This window comes from Sporobolomyces salmoneus, assembly GCF_050403485.1.
Source record: "Sporobolomyces salmoneus JCM6883 DNA, S_salmoneus_JCM6883_v1_ctg64, whole genome shotgun sequence".
NCBI classification, from domain to species: domain Eukaryota; kingdom Fungi; phylum Basidiomycota; class Microbotryomycetes; order Sporidiobolales; family Sporidiobolaceae; genus Sporobolomyces; species Sporobolomyces salmoneus.
Window position 1 is genome coordinate 68,634 of NW_027481099.1, and position 20,074 is coordinate 88,707.

Consider the following 20,074-nt stretch of genomic DNA (forward strand, 5'->3'; position numbering starts at 1 on the left):
ACACAAGAAAACTGAAGGAAAAAGTGAAGCGACAATTCTCGAGCATTTCCTTTCTACAAGATCCCATTCGAGTAACCCTGGAACAGACTGTCGAACCATTCCAGAATCAGCCACTATCACGTGGGATCGGAAAGATCTGAAGAAACGGGTGGACTCACTCGTAAAGTTTCGTAAACGAACTCGTCGCCGAATTCAGAATCAATTTCTCTGCGTATTCCTCGACCTGCGCCTGAGTCAACGACAATACGAATCGTTCCCTCAGTTGCTGAGAAGTAAGATCTCCATTCGCGAAACAAGGGAGATTTGAATCTGCAACATCAACCTACGCTCAGCTTCCTTTTTCTCGTCTCGTGAGCTGATCCTCAAATTGAGCTTACCTTTCTGCATCAATTCGACGAGCGTAATGATCCGTTCGGCATGTTTACGAACGTCCCGGAAACAACGCTTGAAGAGTTCTTTGAATTTCGCGAATTCGGGACTATCGAATCCTCCCAAAATATCGATGTAATCTTGAGGGAGTTTGAACGGTGCCATTTCGAACCCGAGTGAACCGGGAGAGTTCGATAACATGAATCCGAAATCGATATCTGTGTGTCACGACTGAGACTCAGCGTCTAGAATGAGAGTGAGCAGAGGAGAAGAGAAGACGCACGAATGAGATGACCAGCACGATCTACGAGAATGTTTCCGTTATGACGATCTTTCAATTGGAGTAAGTAACAGATTGCTGAATAAGCCGCGAGAGATTCGATGAAGGCGTTTTGAGCTTTGCGATATTTCGGTGAAGTCGGAGAACCGAATGTCTGTTCAAAACGTTGTGAGTTTGGCGGCTCGCTCGAGGAACGAGATCGAAGGAGCCGAGACTCACATCGACGAAATAGTCGGCGAGAGTGAAGGATGCGAATGCTTGGGTACCGTCTTCGGCGATTCGAGCGTAGGCATCTTTCTTGATTGAATGAATCGAGACGGAATCCGTGATGGTTTCGATCAATCCCGAATTCTCGGAGGTGACCAAGATACGGAAGCTGGAACATCACGATAGGTCAGCGTTGCGGCGAGAGGAAGAGAGCGAAGAGCACTCACTAGTAAATCCAAGCAGGACAGTTCTCTTCTTTCCAAATTCGACCAAACTCGCTGATGAGTTGGACCGCGAGTTGCTCCTGTCTCAGGTCGGCACCGGTCTTGACGATACACGAGATGAGAGACCAATGAGGGAGGTGACCGAACGGAGACGCCGCTCGAATTCGTGCAGATTTCGCTTCGAAAGATTCGGCAAATACGGCACCTACCACAATCAAGCGTCAGGAAACATTTCAACCACACGAATAGTGAAGACGAAGGAGACTGACCTGATGGATCATCCTTGTTGACCGCTCGCATCACGACAGCATTATCCGTCGTTCCTCCCAATCCACTCGTTTGACTCCAACCTCTCCTCGCCTGTACACTCCCTCTCATTCGTTCCATACGTTCCTCCTCGAGCGCCATCATTTCACTCATGATTCGTTCTCGAATCGCCGCGGCCGCTTGAGGTGCGAGAACTCGAGCTCGTTGACTTGGCGGAGGAGTCGATGTCGAAGGAGTCGAGTTCGACGGTGTTGACTGAGAGGACGATCCTTCGGCAGTCGCGGCAGATTGGGAGAAAGCTGCCGATGCGGCGTTGAGAGGAGGAGCTCCAGCAACGGCACTCGTTCCTTCTGCGGCCGAAGCCGTATCGAGACTCGTCTTCGTTCCCGAAGATGCCTGACCTACTCCATTCACCGGTTCTTTCCTTCCCCCTAACCTCGCTTTCATCGCTCCCAAACCGGCTCCCAATCCAGCTCCGACTAAACCTCCAACTCCCGCGACTGTCGCAACTGGTAAACCGACGAGAGTCCCCGCTGCTGCCGTACTAGCTTGAACCATTCCTCGTGCGGCGGTTTGGGAGGCGTCGAGTTGAGCGAGCATGATCGCGGCCATTCTCATTCGTTCGGCGTAGTCGTCGAGAGAAATCGCTTGACGAGCTTGGATCGATCTTCCTCCGGGTCGAGCGGCACTCTTCGTCGTTGACATTGTTGTTGAACTTGGTGTCGAGTTCGAAGTAGAAGTAGAGGGAGGTTTCGTTCGATCGAGGTTGAGGGATTTCCGATTGACTGAGGAGATTGAAAGTCGTCCCGTTCGCTGGGTGGTACTGTTATTCGAAGCGACACTTGCAACAGAAGAAGCTGTCGAGCTCCTCCGTGCCCTTCTCGCCGCCTTCTCCTGCTCTTTCCTCGACCAAGCCAATTCGTCCGCGTCTCGATTCTTGATTTCCTCCTCCTCCTGTTCTTGCTGAGTGTCGACTGAGGGGAGTAGACTCTCATCTCGTAGTGAAATATCTCCATAGAGCTGTTCGACGAGGTCCATTTCTCCTTCGGGTTCGATAGGAGAGATAGAGAGGTCGGCTTCCGCTGTCGAAGGGTGACCGTTCGAACTCGGACCTCCGAGTGCGAATTCAGCTCGTTCCGCGAATGGTGTCGTACTTGTCGGCGGTGTCGGAGTCGACGAGAACCCGTTCGCTGTTGTCGAGGCCCCATGTTTTGAAGAAGTCGAATTCGACAAGTTTGATCTCGATGTCGTTCCTCCACCTTTCCCGTACCCATCCAACCCACTCTCCAAGCTCATCCTCCCACCCTGTTTCGACTGAGCGTACTGCGACCCAAATCCACCACTCGTCAACCCTTCTCGTTCCCTCAGAGCTCTCCTCAAATCTTCCCAATTCGTTCTTCGATCCGGATCGAAATCGAGATCTTCTTCCAAGACTTCGACGTAGACGACAAAGGGAGCTCGATCGGCAGAATTGAGGACGACGGATTCTCCTGGAGAGATTCGAACGACTCGAGCTTGTTTCCTTCGGGGTTTTGTCGGTCGAGGAACTTCCGTCAGACAGGAGGAAGCGGAAGAGGTAGATGGAGTGATCGAGATTGAGGGTTTCATTGCCCCGGAAGGAGGGGCAGTGGCTGGAGGTGCTCGAGTCGACATTCCGAGTGAACAACCTCTTGGTAGACCATGGTTGAGAACGGTCAATTCCGCTCGAAGGGAAGAGACTCGAGCCGGTTTCGGGACGAGGACAAGTCGAGTCGAGATATCTTGTAGACTTCGAACGAGGTCTAGTTGAGAACGACACGCTTGGAGAAGGAGGAGATGGGAGAGGAATGATTTCGGGAGTCCGTAACCGGGGAGAGTCGAGCCGGACAAGTGTTGCGTCGAGAGAGAAGGGGAAGATGCGAGGTTCGAAGCGGAAACGGAAGTGATAGGGAGGGAAGGGACTGAGATCGAGGGAACGTTGTTGCTGCTCTTTCGTGAAGAAGGTGGATGTGGACTTCGAAAACTTTGAGCTCTCCCGAGTCCTCCTGTTTTTGCTGGAACCGGCGAAGGTGGAGTAGGTTTCGAGAACGGATTCGGGAAGAACGAACTCGACTTGGGTTCAGATTTGACTGTAGTCGAGAACGGGATCGCAGGTGAGGCTTCGATTCGAGCTCCTGGAAGATAGTTCGGTTGTGCAGAACTTCGTCTTGAGATTCGTGGTGACGAAGGTTTACTCCCATTACCTTTGACTGTTCCGTTCGGTGTCGGTGTCTTGACTCCGCTCGGGATCGCCTTTTCCTCCTCACTTCCGCTATCCTCTTTGTTTCCCTCTGTTTCATCTTCGTCATCATTCTCGAGCTTCGAAGGTTGCTCTATCCGTCTCCCTTGTTCGATGACCATCCTCCCTGCTGCGTTGACCAGCCCAGGCATCGCAAACGCTGCAGCGAGTAAACCCATTCCAACGAGCGAAGAAGCTGGCGCGTTGATCTTCTGCGGTGGAGGTTTCGGTGGAGGAGTAACAGACTTGCTGGCTGATTTGGAAGAAGTTGGAGTATCTGAAGATGTCGAGGTGTGAGGAGGAAGTGGTGGATCGGTGAAGATGATGGATTGAACTCGATTCAGGATTCGACGGCAAACGGCGAATTGATCAGAGTTTGGCGTAGCGGCGAGGTCGGACAGAGATGCTTGAAGGTACCACAAGGTCTGGGTGATGGAAAAGGTTTAGTAACTGCAAGGAGAGTGGAAACAGAGAATCCGAACGAACGATAACTGCGATGTGTGCGTCTTCTTCGCATCGCTCTAGGATGAAATTCTCGAGTGCTACTGAATCTGTAGGTCTTGTGATGACGAGATAGCTAACATGGGCGCTGTTTAGCGAGAGTAGCTAGAGAAGAGAGGGGCGAAAAGCAAAACGAACCAAAGTTGGGGCCAATAAAACTCTACATCTTCATATTCGAACGAGCGTAGACGATTGATCAGGTAGTGAGTGATTCCAATCGAGTTGGGATACGTCTTCAGGCTGTTCAGGGAATGAGAGATTCGCGAAGTAGTGGTCAGTGACGAGGTTCAATGATTCGAGTCTTGCTCACAGGAAGCCTCCCATTCGTTCATATGATTCCCGACAGATCTCCCTGAAGTATTAACACGTCTTCTGAACCCTCCCACGATAGAGTAATACTTCATCGCGTTTCCCCATTCTGATGTGGTCCCCGAACAAACTTCCTCTCTTCCCTCTCTGCCTATCCCGGTACCCGCTTGCTAGACTGACGATAGCTCTAGAATGCCTTGAGTGGATTGAACTCACTATCCGATAGCGAGGTGGACGTCAAAGAAGCTACTTTCGAACAATCGCAACAGGAGTGCCGAACCGCTTCCTCCGCTCTCGGAAAGCGACATGTCGCACTCTGGACGTGTCGATAGATCTCGTTGACGTCCAGTCGGATCGGTTAAGCGAGAGTTGAGGTTGTCGCTGAGGTTTATTCGAACGAAACGCGAAGCGAATAACCGTCGCGAAGTCGTGTCACTTCATCCTCTTTCATGAACCACGGCAACCTCTAACAGCTCAATCGCAAACTCAAAGCCACTCTCGAGACGCTGCGCCGACTCCCGAAGCTCTCCCGCCTGGGTCCAGCCCTTCCAGCTCCGATCTCTCGGGTTCCATTCTCGCTCGGCATACTCTCTCTTGCGACCCTCAGACGGTGTGGGACTACCATGTAGACTATGTCAGAGCTAGCAGGAGTCAGGACAGCTAGTCCGCGGAAGGGCTCCGGACTTGCTTCATTCAACTTGAGCTGGCCTCTCTCGCTTCCTCCTCTTCCTTCCCGCCTAGGCGTTCCTCCTCCAACATGGAGTTATTCATGACCTATCTGCCTCACTCGACGACTGAACCAGACGTGATTGATGCCCTCTCGTCTGTACTTCATCGTCCTCCGCTCGCAACTTCGTCGAACCGTGAGTTTTTACAAGCCCACTTCTTCCCATTTCCAGTTCAACGAGCTCACTTCTGAAAGCTACAGCGATCAACTTCTCGGTGAACGTCTTCTCGAATCGCAACAAGCGGAACGGCAAACTTTCGACGAACGCGAATATCACGATTGCCGACCAGGGACTCGGGCAGCGTTTCCTCGACTCTTACGGCTGGCCTCACGCGGGACTTCGCGTAAAGGGGATGCAGACGAAGACTTTCATCAGCAAGCTTCCGGTCGATGCGCTTCGTCTGGCCGAAGTACGTTCGAATCCGTTCGTTTCGCCCGCGACGGAGAAAGAAAGGACTCGAGAACTGCGACGTCTCAAGGAACCGATTCCTATCGATTGAATCGACTTCGGGAGGGTAGTAAACGATGAAGGAGTGACGGTGTTCTCGAGCGAATGGGAGAAGGACACGAAAGGAGAAGGAGGAGGAGGAAAAGTTTACTTAGACGGTTCGACCCGACAACTCGTCGTCGAGGCAGCCCCAAGAGATTCCGTCAAGATCCTGGTCTCGATATCGTCAATCGCCTCTATACAAGCCCTTCCTGGTGGAACTTCAGTTCTCTTGTCGCTCAATCATCCTCCGACTTATACGAAATCTCAGCACAACTCCCTCTTCGGTCTCGGCAGCGACTTTTCGGCCATCTTAGCCGCTCTCAACGGTGATATCAGTGATCCACCCGAGCGAAGAGTGCCAGCTATCGACAGCGACCACGCCTCGATCGCTCAATTCTGCTCGACTCAGATTCTTCTCACTTTTCCCTCGAATTCCAAACTCGCCGAATTCAAGCATCGAAGGAGCGACACGGTTCGGTTACCGAAAGTGAAAGCGAGCAAGATGATCGTCAGGAAACTTGGTCGATATTCGAGGATTCGAGAACTTCGAAATGAGCTCGGTGGTTTAAGCTTACCGGTCGCCTTTCAGGTACGTCGATTCCGTATGAGCTTGTGAGTACCATCTCGATGCTGACTCCTGCATCTTCAGGTCGAGAGGCTCCTTCACGCCGAAATTTTCGACGTCCTTCAACTTCTCGGACTCGTCTCGACTCTGCGACAACTCGAACTTGCTCACGGCGCGATCGGTACCGAACGACTCCTACAACAACTCGGGTATCGACAAACGAACGCTCGATCCGAATCGTGGTCGTACGACGAATCCGGCGAAGATTGGTACGATGAGTATCAACTCGAAGAACCGAAACCATTCGAGAGTTCAACCTTCAAGCGGAACAGAGCCACGAACAAGACTACAACGTCGCCGGGGGATCTCAAGACTGAGCTTGTCCAACTCGCCTTGCGACTTCAACCAGCGCTCGAATCTTCGAGTTTCGCTCGCAGAGATGTGTTCCTTTGTCGACACGTTATCCTCACTCCCTCGTGAGTGATCGGCTACTCAGTCTCAATCATGCTGCGACGACTCAATCGTTCGAGGGCTCGGCAGACGCATCGTTCTCGAAGGTCCTTTCCCGGACGATTCAAACTCGATCATTCGTCGTTTCCCCTCTCACGGCCATCACTTCCTCCGAGTTTCCGTCCGAGACGAGGACGGATCGATGATGAGTTACTCGAAGGATACCGACATCTCTGGGTTCTTGCGAGAAAGGTTCGCTCCGTTCTTCAAGAGCGACGGAGGACTCGAGCTCGGAGGTCGACTTTTCGACTTCCTCGGATACTCGCAAAGTGCGTTGAGGGAGCAAAGTGCGTTGAGGGAGCATTCGACGTGGTTCGTAGCGCCGTTCGTGTTCGAGGGCAAGAAGATCACGGCTTCGACCATTCGTGGCAGTTTGGGTGATTTCTCGAAAGGTGGGTTTTTGTTCCTCTCCCCTGTTCTCGCAAACTGACAGACAAACGCTCATGGCAGTCATCAACATTCCCGCTCGGTACATGGCTCGCCTCTCGCAAGCCTTCACGACGACTCAACCTTCGCTGATCCTTCAACCCGACCAAATCGTCGAGATACAAGATATCGAGTCTTCATCTGGCTCATGCTTCACGGACGGAGTCGGGAAGATTTCTCCTGCCCTCGCGGACGAGGTCGAGAAGATCCTCAAAGCTGCGAGACCTAGCAAGAGGAGGAAGGAAAAATCGACTTGCTATCAGGTGAGCTTGTTCCGGGTCTTCGTCGTCTAAACCTCTGTCACTCATCGGCAGTCTCTCGTAATCTCTAGTTCCGCCTAGGTGGGGCGAAAGGAATGGTCGCTATCGATCCCCTGCTTAAAGGAAAAGTCATACATCTTCGACCGTCTCAGGTCAAATTCGAAGGTACCTCTCTCGAGCTTGACAGTACGTCCTGTCTCGTTTACGTTCCTCGTCATGATATCTGAACTGACTCTGTACCTGGACGCTATAGTCGCCGATACGTTCGGACGTCCTCTTCCCTGCTACTTGAACCGACCTCTCATCAAAATTCTCGAAGATCTCGGAATTCCCGTTGACACTTTCAAGACACTTCAAGCCGAAGCGGTCGAGCGAATCCATAAAGCGACTACTTCACTGTCCGATGCCGCTACTTTACTCGATCGAACTGGATTAGGCGGTCCTGCGAAACTTCCCTCGCTCTTCGTCAACCTCGCATCGATTCTCAAGCTCACTGCAAAAGATCTCGACCCGTTCTTGAAGCATTGCGAAGGGTTGGCGGTCGCTGAAGCGCTCAAGAGTATCAAGTTCAAAGCGAGGATTCCGTTACCGACTTGCGTGACTCTCGTCGGAGTCGCGGACGAAGGTTCGCTTTCTACTCTACTCTCGTGCGTTCAGTACCGAGGAAGCTGACTCGTCAGCCCTCTTGTCAGATGGTTGGTTAGCGGAAGGCGAGATTTATGCTTGCGTCAAGCGTCCTGACCAAGAGGCGTTTTTCGTCAAAGGCGAAGTTTGCATCTCGCGCTCGCCTTCGGTACATCCCGGGGACGTTCAAGTAAGTCCTTGACGTTCTAGAATCATCGCGACGAGATCTCTGATAGTGAGCATGCCACAGGTCGTCACCGCCGTAAGATTCCAGAGGGAGTCGCTCCTCGTTTGCGAAACTTGGTTAATTGCGTCGTTTTCTCGCTCAAGGGTACGTCTGGCCACGTCTCCCTCTTTGAATATATTGCTGATTCTAATGGTCTGCTATAGGCCAGCGCTCTCTGCCTTCTTGCCTCGGAGGTTCGTTCGAGCGGATCTCACAGGTCGGATTTCGTTCCTAAAAGCCTGTACTGACCTAAGGTTTCTGCTTCGTGGACAGGAGGCGATCTCGACGGGGACATCTATCAACTCATCACTCTGCCCGAGTTGATCCCCGAGCGGTCGAAACTCGCAACTCCCGCTGCGTACGGAACGCCGAAGATGAATCGCCTCTCTCGACCTGCTACGATCGATGATGGCGTCGATTTCTTCCTCGGTTGTGAGTTGTTCCTCCTCTGAGCTTTCTTATGTGGAAGCTGAGAGAATGAACCCCGCAGATATTACGTCTGACCTGCTCGGATCTATCGCTTCTCGCCACCTCCAGCTCAGCGACTTTTACCCTGAAGGAACCCGACATTCTGCTTGTATCGAGCTCGCCCAGCTCCAGTGAGTTGATTCAGCTGCGGCGCCGTCCAATCGCTCGAGCATCCCAGCTGATCTTGATCTCGCACGTTCAAGTTCCGATGCAGTCGATTACCCAAAGACGGGTACTCCCGTCAATCATCGCTCCCTTCCGAACTCTCCGTCTCAATTGAAACCCGAATTCATGTGCGGAGAGTACTGGGCTCAACAAAAGAGGGGAGAAGGAAAGCTTTACTATACGAGGTGACCCTCAAAAATCCTCCCTTCTCGAGCCTGATCATCCGACTGACTCACATCTCGCTTTACCATCTAGTGAGAAAGCACTCGGTCAACTCTTCCGAGCTATCCCGCTGAAGGACGTCGCTGTAAAGCCTTCTGTCGACCTCGAATCCGAACTTCTCGATCCGTCCTCGACAATCACCAACGCTCTCATCTCCACCTTCGCCCGCCTCGGTCTCCCTGCTCCCTCTCTCTCGCTCTCTTCCTTTGATCGAAGGCTCGTCGACGAACTCAAAAGACCATCTCGACGAGTTTTGCTACGAATTATCCCACTACGCAACGATCAACACTCTCTCTACCCGATCCGATCGCTACCTCAGTGAAGCTGAAGTCTACTCGGATATCTCAGTACTCCGGCAAAGAACCCTCGTTTACGTCAAGACAAAGCCGCGAGGTTGCAGAAACAAACTGACGAGTTGTTCGAATGGATTCGAGCGGAAGTGATTGGATGCGTCGACTACTACGACGACGACGAGGAGGAGGTGAACGAGGAGGCACTGGTGCGGGACAGGTTGGAGAGGTGTTGGATCGCTTGGATCGTGGCGAAGGAGGAAGAGGAATATTTTGGGGTGAAAAGTTTTGGATTCGTCGTCTTGCAGATCATGTTGGATTTCTTCAAAAAATTGGAATAGATGTTAGCGCTTTGCGTACATGACTATGGAGGGCGAAGCGAGAAACGAAGACAGCAGCGATGACGATGACTGAGGCTCTGAGCAAAGATTCGAGCAATTGCAAACTTCGAGAGCGAGGCGAAAAAGTCCAGAGCGAATTCCCTCAGTTCGGGATGAACGAGAGTTATAAAGTAGATGATGAGACGAGTTTGCGAAGAGAAAGGAAGAGGAAGCAGGTGAAAGGGAATTTTTCGACCAAAGTGAGAGGCGGCGGGAGAGGAAATCGAGAAGAGACGGGTTCCATTTCCTCTTCGTGTTTGCCGCCTAGCTTCGCCAACCATGTCTAGGTAAACTACTCGATCACTCTACTAGCCCATTGTACCCTCCTACTCGCCCTTCGATCCGCCCTCGACACTTCAACTCGATTCAAACTCGACCTGGAAAAAAGTTGCATTCGATCCCTCTCGACTTCTTTCACGCCTCCAGAACGACTGTGCGATGTATGGAGAGTGATGTAGGAGGGTATAAAAGGCTAGCAAACGTGGAACAGCAGGGATCAGGAGCTGACGAGTGGTTGAATTGGTTATCGAAAGCAGCTCGACCACCCCTCTCGTCCCCGAGACCCTTCTCAAGGTAAGCCCGCTATCTCGCTGTCCTCTAGCTTGTTGGAACGATTCGCTGACAAGTAGGCGTTCGCGGTTGATCGAGTTTAGAAGCGCAAGTCGACTGAGAAGTCGCGCGAGGAGAAGAAGGCTGCTGCCCTTGAGGCCCGCAAGGTAAGCAGCTGTTCGAGTTGATCTGAGTGAACGGGACGCAGCAGTCAAGTCCCCACCTTCGAGAAGCGACATATCCGACCTTCGATTCCGACTTTCGAACTCGACTTTCCCCCTCTACTCGACCAAAGGAAAGGAAGGAGAGCCGAAGGGAGCAGTGATTATTAATCAATATACCCAAATTGCTGAGCACTCTGGCTTTAGTCGGCTGAGTGCGATGTTGTCAACTTTTGACAACATACCATCTTTCGGATCTGAGCTCTCTCCTCTTCCTCCTTTCCTTCCTCTCCTACTCGTTCACACCGACATTCGACTCTACTCGGTTGTGCGACTTTCGACCGGACTTGACTGCTGTCGGAGCTGTAAAGAGGGGAAGCAAGGAGTGAGTTAACTGACTGGAGGGATTCATCGATTGAACGAATTTAGGCCTCCAAGGCCAAGCGACAAGTCATCTTCAAACGTGCTGAGCAGTACGTCAACGACTACAAGAAGCAAGAACGTGAGGAGATCCGCTTGAAGAGGCAAGCCAAGGCCAACGGAGACTTCTACGTCCCCGCTCAACCCAAGGTTTACTTCGTCATGCGTATCAAGGGGTGAGTCCATATCCTTTCTCTCTAGGTACGCTCGAGTGAGTTTCGAGTGCTGACTCGGGATGTTTTTGCGATTTTCCCAGTATCAACAACATTGCCCCCAAGCCTCGCAAGATCTTGCAACTCCTCCGTCTTCTCCAGATCAACAACGGTGTTTTCGTCAAGGTTACCAAGGCTACCTCCGAGATGCTTCTCCGTGTCGAGCCCTACATCACCTACGGGTAAGTCACTTTTCCCAAATTTTACCTTTTTCCTCTTTTCTCCTCCTCTACTGGCTCTTCCTCCTTCCCTGACTCGGCACTGACACGGTCTACCTACTCTCTACAGTGAGCCCAACCTCAAGACCATCCGCGAGTTGATCTACAAGCGAGGATACGGAAAAGTCAACAAGCAACGAATTGCTCTTTCCTCCAACCAAATCATCGAGGAACACCTTGGTCAATACGGTATCCTCTCCATTGAGGATATTGTGAACGAAATTCGCGTTGCTGGACCCCATTTCAAACAGGTCAACAAGTACGTGGATGATTTTCTGAGCCGGAATCCGAAATTTCGAGTTTTTTCGGCCAATTTGGTTTTGGCTCGATGCTGGTTGAAGAACGTCTGTACTGACTACTGCTCGTATCGTTCTGCGTCGTCGTCGTCGTCGTTAGCTTCCTCTGGCCCTTCAAGCTCTCGAACCCTCTCGGTGGATCCCGCCCTCGCAAGATCAAGACCTTCATCGAAGGTGGAGAGACTGGCAAGCGCGAGCACTTCATCAACGACCTCGTTCGCAAGGCCAACTAAGCGAGTTTGACTTCGAAAAGATGAAGGAGGAGGAGGAGGAGAAGGAGTTGTTTTTTGTCGGGATAGCTCTCTCTGCTTTCACTACTTCGAGTCGGGTTGTTGCAACGGTGGCGGAAATGAAAACAAAAGACACAGAATCTTTTCTTCGTCGCCTCACCCCTTCACTTTGAGAGGTCTGAGAGAACTCGAGTCTGAATCTGCACGATTGCGACGACCTCCAGCTCGGACTGTCTCGTCGAGAGAACCTCCAGCCTCGATGGACGTCATGTACGACTCGCCAGCGGTTCGTTTCTGTCGTCGCAGTGGCGCTGAACAGACTTGCAAAGAGAGAACTCGACGATTGCGAAATGCGGTCAATTTTCGAGAGAACCGTTCTCTCTCTTCACCCTGTCAGTTCACTCGGTCTATCTCAACGTCTTGCTTCACCCTGTCTCTCAGCCGTGCTGGTAGCTGCAAGGAATCTGGTTAAGATGCGGAATGCGACGTGTAGATGAGATGCAGGCCCAAATGCTGTTGATGGTTGTACAATCTTAGTGCGATCTCATCCTCTAAACCCAGGGTGTCCCTCGTCGCTTGCTGACCATCGATCTCGCGACACCAATCGTGAAGCTGCCAAGCAAGACGAATCCTCCAGCGACGCATGCGGCAACCGTGTAACCTTTCTGACCTGGGTAGATTGAGATGATACCGCCGCTCCTGAATGAGACAGAACCGAAAGGATCAACTTGAGCCGATGAGAGGTAGCGAGAAAGATGACCGCTCACATAGGTGTACCGACGAGCGCGAAAGGAGCTTGAGCGAGGAAATTCATTGCGAGTCGAATTCCGATTGAAGACATGTCGGTTGTCAGAGATGCGACAGATCTGACAGGGTACGAGAAATGAAGTCAGTATGTGAGCAGAACGTGACTAAGCGATTCTCGCAGTAAAATCCCATTGAGTCAACCTGCGACGCCGATGGACTCGACATCGCTCGAGAAGCAACCACAACCGAGGACTGAAGGAGAAGAGTAACTTACGCGGGGAGCATGCTCACGAAGACACCTTGAAAGAATCCAAAGATCAGACAGAACACGATTGTTCCAGCCTTGGACTTGAGCAAACCGATCCAAGCGAAGATCAAAACGCCGGAAACAGTACAACCGGGCTATTCGAAGAGAGAGAGCAACGTCGTCAGTATAGAGACATGGGAACAGCGTCGTGATGTATGGGAAAGAAGTACTCACGATCACCACGTTGAGAGCTCCGTAGGAATCGGCAAAGTACTGGACAGAGAAGATCGTTCGTGAGTGACTGTCATGACATGTATTTGACAAGCGCAAGGGAGTGATCGCGTCGGAACAATGAGGGGAGGACAAACTCACGTTGGGGATAGTTCGACCAAAGAGCGAGGCAGCGTTCAAGATCGAGAGTGAATAGAAGGCGATATCCTTGTCGACGCCATGGAAGACTGCGTACTGTTCGTTGTAGAAGATAGGGAGGTAGAGTCCGAGCCAAACAGTCGCAGCTCCGAAAGTGTAAACCGTGAACGGTAGGTCCTTGAAGACTCCAAAATCGAGAATTCGACCAGATTTACGAGGAGGTAGACGAGAGTCGATAACGATCGTGGCGAAAATGAGCAAGGCAACGACGATGAACCCAGCTACTCGAATAGCCCAGTCGAACCCAATGCTGTAAATGAGCTTGTTGAGCATCGAAGGAAACATGACACCTCCGAGAGAACTATTCGAACGAAGCGATTGTGTGAGAGGAGAATCACGAGAGCTAGGGAAAATGACAAGCGAACTCACCTTCCAGTAGCGAGGATTCCGAGCGCGAGGGAACGGTTCTTTTTGAAGTAGTGAGAGACCGCCGAACAAGCAGGCAAGAAGAGAATGCCCGATGCGAGCTATAATCGAGCGGTGCGAAACTGATCAGCATCAAGCTGACAGGACGCGGAGGGAGGAACAGCTTACACCGCATGCGACACCTTGAGCTAGGAAGATCTCAGCGTACGAGGTTGCATACGAGAGACCGAAGAGTCCAGCCGTGTAGATCAGGAGACCGACGATTAGGAGATATCTCACGTAGCCCGCATCGAACGCTTTCCCAGAAATGATGGCGGTGAAAAGAACGGCAGCGATTTGGAAACTTCCGATCCAGGCGATTTCGCTCTCACTGCACAGAGCGAACGGTGTCAATTCGCCGCAAGTGCGAAGTCGGGTAGTAAGCTGAACGTACGTGTAGTCCGAGAGTGAGTGTTGAATCGTATAGGAGAGCAGTACACCGAAAGAATTAATGTACCCCCAAGTCGCAAATGAAACTGCCCAAGCTCCTGCGACGATACTGCAATTGACGGATGAGAAAGATTGCGATCAGCTTCGCGCCTCCCAAATCCTCAAGTAAGTACTTACAGCCACGCTCTCAGGCCTCCGTCAGGGAAATCGTGCGCTGCTGGTACAACCGGTTGAGCTTCCTTCTCGCTTGCTGGTCCTCCCTTTTCATTCCCCGTCGTTCTTTGCGCTTCTCGCTTCTCCCTTTCAATTTCGTCCAAGCTCTCGTAGTTTTCAGGTGGATAATACTGTTCTAAGTGTTGACGGGGATGCGGAGGAAGGTTGAGATGCGGCAAGTGGTGAGCGTGGTGCGACGGTTCAGCTCTTTCTCCTTCTTCCGCTTCTAGCTCCTCCCCTTCAACTTTCGAGATCGCTTCGACGGTGGAGTCGAGGTTGTTGTGAGAATGTAGATCAACAAGAGTAGGAGAACGGGATACTGCTGCCGAAGCTGTCGGTGTTGCTGCTTGAGAATCCCATCCTTGATCGGCGGTCATATCGTGGTTCGTTTCGCTCGAGGTCAGAGGGGAAAGGGAGGTGAGAAGAGGCAAACAAGAGCTCGCTTAACTCAGCGGCAGAGAACCGGCGCTGGAAGATCAAAAGTCCGGCACGAAGCTATCGGAAGCGCGGCAAGTCGGAACTCTTCAACGTCGGGACGAGGGAAGGAGCGAAAGAGTCAACTTGTTCAGTTGAATCGCCTGAGCATCCTGGATGTTGTCTATAGCTCCCCGTAAGCTCCGTGAATCTGCGAGCTCCCTCTTCCTCCCTCTGTCCAGCAGGTTGCCCCGGCCATACCTTCTCCGCACCCCGGACTTCCTGCTGCCGAAACTGTAAGCCGCTGAGCGTGTTGCATTGGTGTCGGCACAGAGCGCACGGTGAAGGTCGGCGAGGTGTTGATGTGAGATGTTGGATGTGGGATGTTGGATGTGGGAGAGAGAGGGAGGCGAGAGATCAAAACTTCGATGGAAGTCGAAGCACACCGCAGGGCGCTCAGCTCCTGAGGTCTCTGAGTCTTCGAAAAGTACGTCAACAGTACGAGAACTACTCGGAAATTGCGGATGAGAGGTTTCGTCATGGCGACTCGTACAATCGCATTCGAGAAACTGAAAAAACGAAAACTGAGAAATGTATGTTTCGTCGCAAAAGTACAACAGATTGAGCCCTGAGTAACCTACACTCGCTTCGTCCCTTTATCCTTTGAAACGACCCACCAAGATGCAACATTGACGAGAGAACCGACCAAGACGAAAACTCCTGAGCAAATGAACGCTCCGATGTACGAACCGCCTTCTCGCACGATGATTGCTCCTGTGATCGGTGTACCCTGAAGAAGAGACCGAGAGCTGGTCAGACGACTCAACAAGATTTAGGAGAAGGAGAAACGCACGGTAAGAGCGGTAATCGAAATAACCAGAAACATCGTCGCCGTTCTGTGTCCAACTTCTCCCATATTTGTCGTCATAGATGCAACTGTAGCTGGCATCATTGATACATCTACAGGGAACCAAACGTATGTCAGCTCTCGAATCACTGGTTCGAGAGGAATCGAGACGTACAGCAACCGCTTGTGAAACCGAAAAAGATCGCAAAGAGCACGACTCCTACAGCAGTTTTACACATGGGGAGGAAGAGGAAGATGAGGATCCCGGAAAGGATGCAATTTGGTATCAGTACGGTCAGAGGACCGTAAGTATCCGCGAGCCACTACGGGAGGAGATGCAATCGAGTTAGCCAATCTCTCCTGCCGAGGAAGAGCAACGGAGTGCAGGAGTGGCTCACATTCGGAATGATTCGACCAAAGACACTTGCTGCGTTGAGGATGGACAAAGCGTAGAAAGCGAGATTGCGGGAGACACCGTGCTCGATCGCGTCTTCGGTCGACGAGAAACGTCAGCATAGCTCTCAATCTCCCTCATGGGGAGCGTCACTCACAATCTTGGATGTAGAAATAGGGAGAGTACCTGTGCAGATAGACACTAGGTCAGCAAGAGTGGACGAGCAATCTAGGAGAACTGGCACTGGAAGCTCACATTCCCCACTGGAGACAACACGAACCCGTCAGTATACTCGGACTACGCTGTGAAGATAGAGAGAGAAGACGTACCATGATTATAGTCTCTCCAATCGTGAATAGCAAGAAACCTTTCTCCCTCAATGGTCGGAAGTCGAAAATCTTTTCTATCTTCCGAGGTGGTAGACGAGAGTTGATCGTCAAGTTGGCGATAATGAGCAGTCCAAGATTGAGGAAACCGACTAATATGCGAAGGGCGAGCAGAATAGGTCAGACAACATCCTATTCGAGGGAAATAGAGCGGAGAAAGACTGACCTGCTCGAACTGTCCAGCCGAAGCCAATTTTGGCGAACAGCCTATTGAGCATTATCGGGTACACGACTCCACCGATCGAACTACCAGTCGCGAGTACGCCGAGAGCAGTCGCTCGTCGGTATTTGAACCAATGCGAGACGGAACTCGCGGCTGGGAGGAAAGAGATACCGCTCGCGAGCTACCAGACACAAGGAGGAGTGAGTGTCTATTCATTAGACGTGGAAGAGTAGAGGACAAGAGACTTACTCCGCAAGCAAGACCTTGAGCTAGGAAGATCTGCCAGTACTCTGTCGCATAAGACAAGCCGAACAAGCTACGCGACGATGACGGAGAGAGTAGCGAGGTTAGCGCCGTCGCTTGTCGGGGTGGTCGCCGCGTCGAGAGGACGAGACGGAAACGAATTTGCAACTCACCCTGCTGTGTACAATATTGTCGCTGCGAAGAGCAGGTATTGAATCTTGCCGGCATCGAAGAGCTTTCCTGCGAAGATCGAGCACGCGAGAACCGTTGCGAGCTGGAAAGACCCGATCCACGAAATCTCCGATGGACTGCACTCGGGAGAGATTGATGAGCTCCATCGCTCGCAGCTTCGAAGGGAGAGGATGATGCTCTACCTTTTGTCGGCTAGCTGTTTATCTTGATAGTACGTTTGAAAAGCTCCGAAGGCATTCGTGAAACCTGAACGACCGGAGACAAGGATTCAGCGAATGTTACAGAGAGCGGCTGAGGCTCCGCTTCGGAAGTTCGCCTCGTCACCCTAGATCGAGCCAGCCTAGCTCACCCCAAGATGTGAACGATATGCACCAAGCACCGGCGACGTTACTGCAGAGCAACGAACCGAACTAAAATAAGCTTCGCGAAGAACTGAAAATGCAAAAGTGCTCACCTCCAAGCTCTCCATCCTCCGTCAGGAAACTCAACCACCGGTGATGAAACAGTCGATAGATCGTGGTCTGCTTTCTCCGTATCTGAAGAAGTTTCTGTTCTCTGCCCCACTTTCGATTCTTCGTCCCTCGCTGCTTCCTGACCGGTCTCGTATGATGCTGGTGGCAGCCTCTCTGCCATATGCGGTGGGTGCGGCCGTTCTATTTCTTCCATTCGGAATAGATGTCGCCGGAAGGGGTGAAAGGAGAGAGGATTTGAACAAGAGGAGCCTCAAGACGGATGGCGAAGGCTTCCGGTCGGGTCGAACGAGTGTCAGATGTGTAGATCGCTCAGCTCAATGGGAGTTCAGGCAGCGTTGTATGGTGGAGAGGTGTAAACCGCGGCTAAACCGTGCCGAACTTCTCGTTTTCTTCGGCGGCGGACGAAGTCTGTTTCCGTGCATTTCCTTGTTGCCGAATTCGCTGCAATTGGTTCAGAGCCGGGATGTGGGACAATCGGGAGGGGACATATTGACTTTCGAGAGCGTATGAAGTCAACGCTCGCGAAGCGAAATGCTCACTCTCGATCTTCGTTCCTTTCCCACCACTCGACATGCTTAAAATCGCCACGAGAACAACAGTGAGAAGTCTAACAGCTCGCAGAGCCTTCGTTCGAGCCGAGTCAACGTCTGCTCCCGCCACAAAAGCTGCCCAAAAACCTTCATCTACAAAGTCGTCATCCTCCTCAGAAACACCTCAAGCTACCCTGAAGAGTGTACGTACAGACTTAGGCGAGTCCTTATCGTCGATGGAGCTGACACAAAATCTGAAAAGCAGACTGCGGCACCTCAAGTCGAGTCGCCCTCACCGGAGAAGAAGATCAAAGTGCGATCCCCGACAGACCCCGCCGCAGACTATCAGAAACGCCTCGAGGACAGGTTCGGGGGAGGAGAAGCGGCCGCGTTAGGTCAGCTAGTCGACGGAAAACCTCAGGGATTGGCGAAACATGTCAAGAATAATCTGTTCCGTCTGATCTGAGCCCTCAGACGCCTGGGATGTACATAGTCTTCTCATTATGTTGTAAAGGTGAGTGTTGCAGTCAGGAGTCTTTCCATTGGGGAGCCTCGCTGATGCATCGTCCTTGGTGGTTCCAGTTTCTTCTCTTTCATAATTCCTGCGATCCGCATTCTCCTCGTTGAACGGTCAGGACACCAGGACAGAGACGTTGCTAGCTCCTATGAAGTCCCTTCACCAATTCCGTTCGATTGAGGTCTAGCGCGGCGTACCTCGACTGCACCGGTTCTCCGATCGCACGGGAACACCAGCAAACTCAACCTCTCGCTCCTTTTTGAACGGTTGCAAACAGGCTTTTCCGCCTCGGAGCCTCGCCGTGCGAAGCTGCAAGTCACACGCTGAGTCGAGCGAAATGCGAACCAGCGCCCTCTTCATCCTTTTTCTCCCACTCTGCGCCTTGTCATTGAATCGTTCAAACTCTTTGCGCGAGGCTCGGAAAATGAGCAAAAAGGAGTCGCGAACGGAGGAGTCGCGAACGGATCACTCTCCTCGAGCGAAGGGAAACTTGCTTGCTTACGGGCACGATGCTTCAGGCGCGAAGCTTTCACTGGGCTGTATCGACTCGGCCAAGCACGTTGTCATACGCAAGCTAGCGAGCGACAGGGCATGTGAAACTGGCGAGAAAGGGGCAAACATTCGTATGTTGTGAGCTTCTGCGTTCATTCTTCCAGTGCGCTGATAGAAAGCAGGCAGAGTCACCCTCGCGAGTTCGCGCTCTTGACAGTAGGTACAGCGACGTGTGCTCATGTAGCCACCGATAGCCAACGAGAGGCATGCTGTCGCGCAAGGTCAAACTCTTTCGAAGATTTTGTCGTTTTCCTCTCGTTTGCCAGGGAGAAATAACGCCACAAGGAAGAACGAAGAAGGTACTGACTACTGAGTGAGACTCCATTGCGAAGACTAGAGAGTGTAGGGTATTCTATCTATGAACAAACGAGCGATACCGCTACTTTTTATGGTTTTCGATCTCCAAAATTTACTGGATCTTGACCTGGTTCTCAGCAGCCTTCTCCGCTTCGTCGTTAAAGACATTGACTGGCCATCTAGGGCTGTAGGACATCGGGACGTTGTATCGCTTCGTGCCATCGGTCTCCTCGATCTTCTCGATAGCTTCGATATCCTCCTTCGAGAGTTCAATTTGCTTGAAGTTCGACTTGATACGGGACTCCTTGACGGACTTGGGGATGACAGAATGTCCACCGACGGTAGCCCACGCGATGAGAACTTGAGCGGGTTCGACCTTGTTCTTCTCGGCGATGCGCTTGATTTCGGGGTGTTCGAAAAGGAGAGGGGCGCCGATGCTGTTGTTTCCCAAAGGCGAGTACGCGGTGATGTGACTGACAAGGGTGACGACAAACAAGTCAGTAAATCTGACAAGAGGAGAAACTGAGCGAGCGAGCGCAGGTAGCAAACCTCACATATTGTTCTTCTTGTGGTGAGCGATGAGCTCGGGTTGTTTGAGGAGAGGGTGACGTTCGATTTGGTTGACAGCAGGAGCGGTTCCAGTCGCCTTGGTGATCGCGTCGACCATCTCGGCGTTGAAGTTGGAAACTCCGATCGCCTTGACTTTCTTCGTGTCGAGGAGTTTTACCATCGCCTTCCAGGTGTCGATGATTGAGGTTTCGGTGTCGATCTTGCAGACGTCG

At 51.9% G+C, this 20,074-nt stretch overlaps 7 protein-coding genes across 7 annotated transcripts; 3 read left to right on the forward strand and 4 right to left on the reverse strand.

The window, feature by feature from the left end:
• Positions 1-53: 53 nt before the first annotated feature.
• Positions 54-4,722, reverse strand: PIK1 (1-phosphatidylinositol 4-kinase; the record flags this gene model as incomplete). Its single annotated transcript, XM_076634578.1, has 10 exons — positions 54-87; positions 159-309; positions 378-587; positions 653-803; positions 869-1,025; positions 1,084-1,285; positions 1,350-4,029; positions 4,097-4,181; positions 4,244-4,345; positions 4,631-4,722. 10 exons carry the CDS (start codon positions 4,720-4,722, stop codon positions 54-56), a joined length of 3,864 nt encoding a protein of 1,287 aa, XP_076485457.1.
• Positions 4,723-5,171: 449 nt separating this feature from the next.
• JCM6883_006545 (RNA dependent RNA polymerase) lies at positions 5,172-9,728 on the forward strand (the record flags this gene model as incomplete). The annotated part of the gene is made up of 16 exons (XM_076634579.1): positions 5,172-5,277; positions 5,343-5,551; positions 5,705-6,220; positions 6,281-6,672; positions 6,737-7,098; positions 7,157-7,395; positions 7,464-7,578; positions 7,646-8,017; positions 8,085-8,206; positions 8,284-8,347; positions 8,407-8,436; positions 8,516-8,674; positions 8,733-8,841; positions 8,914-9,060; positions 9,131-9,223; positions 9,446-9,728. The coding sequence occupies 16 exons, from the start codon at positions 5,172-5,174 to the stop codon at positions 9,726-9,728; spliced, it is 3,318 nt and encodes a 1,105-aa protein (XP_076485458.1).
• A 318-nt stretch (positions 9,729-10,046) lies between these two features.
• Positions 10,047-11,856, forward strand: JCM6883_006546 (uL30 family ribosomal protein; the record flags this gene model as incomplete). The annotated part of the gene is made up of 7 exons (XM_076634580.1): positions 10,047-10,054; positions 10,304-10,340; positions 10,421-10,483; positions 10,907-11,073; positions 11,154-11,291; positions 11,398-11,586; positions 11,724-11,856. 7 exons carry the CDS (start codon positions 10,047-10,049, stop codon positions 11,854-11,856), a joined length of 735 nt encoding a protein of 244 aa, XP_076485459.1.
• Positions 11,857-12,404: 548 nt separating this feature from the next.
• Positions 12,405-14,661, reverse strand: JCM6883_006547 (uncharacterized protein; the record flags this gene model as incomplete). Its single annotated transcript, XM_076634581.1, has 9 exons — positions 12,405-12,552; positions 12,621-12,719; positions 12,875-13,002; positions 13,082-13,120; positions 13,220-13,577; positions 13,646-13,743; positions 13,811-14,012; positions 14,076-14,180; positions 14,249-14,661. The coding sequence occupies 9 exons, from the start codon at positions 14,659-14,661 to the stop codon at positions 12,405-12,407; spliced, it is 1,590 nt and encodes a 529-aa protein (XP_076485460.1).
• A 674-nt stretch (positions 14,662-15,335) lies between these two features.
• On the reverse strand, positions 15,336-17,556 carry JCM6883_006548 (MCT family MFS transporter; the record flags this gene model as incomplete). The annotated part of the gene is made up of 13 exons (XM_076634582.1): positions 15,336-15,488; positions 15,552-15,658; positions 15,721-15,868; positions 15,944-16,035; positions 16,097-16,125; positions 16,195-16,202; positions 16,269-16,417; positions 16,492-16,669; positions 16,738-16,804; positions 16,905-17,039; positions 17,106-17,169; positions 17,273-17,313; positions 17,378-17,556. The coding sequence occupies 13 exons, from the start codon at positions 17,554-17,556 to the stop codon at positions 15,336-15,338; spliced, it is 1,350 nt and encodes a 449-aa protein (XP_076485461.1).
• Positions 17,557-17,967: 411 nt separating this feature from the next.
• Positions 17,968-18,392, forward strand: JCM6883_006549 (uncharacterized protein; the record flags this gene model as incomplete). The annotated part of the gene is made up of 2 exons (XM_076634583.1): positions 17,968-18,129; positions 18,192-18,392. 2 exons carry the CDS (start codon positions 17,968-17,970, stop codon positions 18,390-18,392), a joined length of 363 nt encoding a protein of 120 aa, XP_076485462.1.
• Positions 18,393-19,404: 1,012 nt separating this feature from the next.
• Positions 19,405-20,074, reverse strand: JCM6883_006550 (uncharacterized protein; the record flags this gene model as incomplete). The annotated part of the gene is made up of 2 exons (XM_076634584.1): positions 19,405-19,765; positions 19,847-20,074. Coding segments are annotated over 2 exons (589 nt in total), but the record flags the coding sequence as incomplete, so codon positions are not given.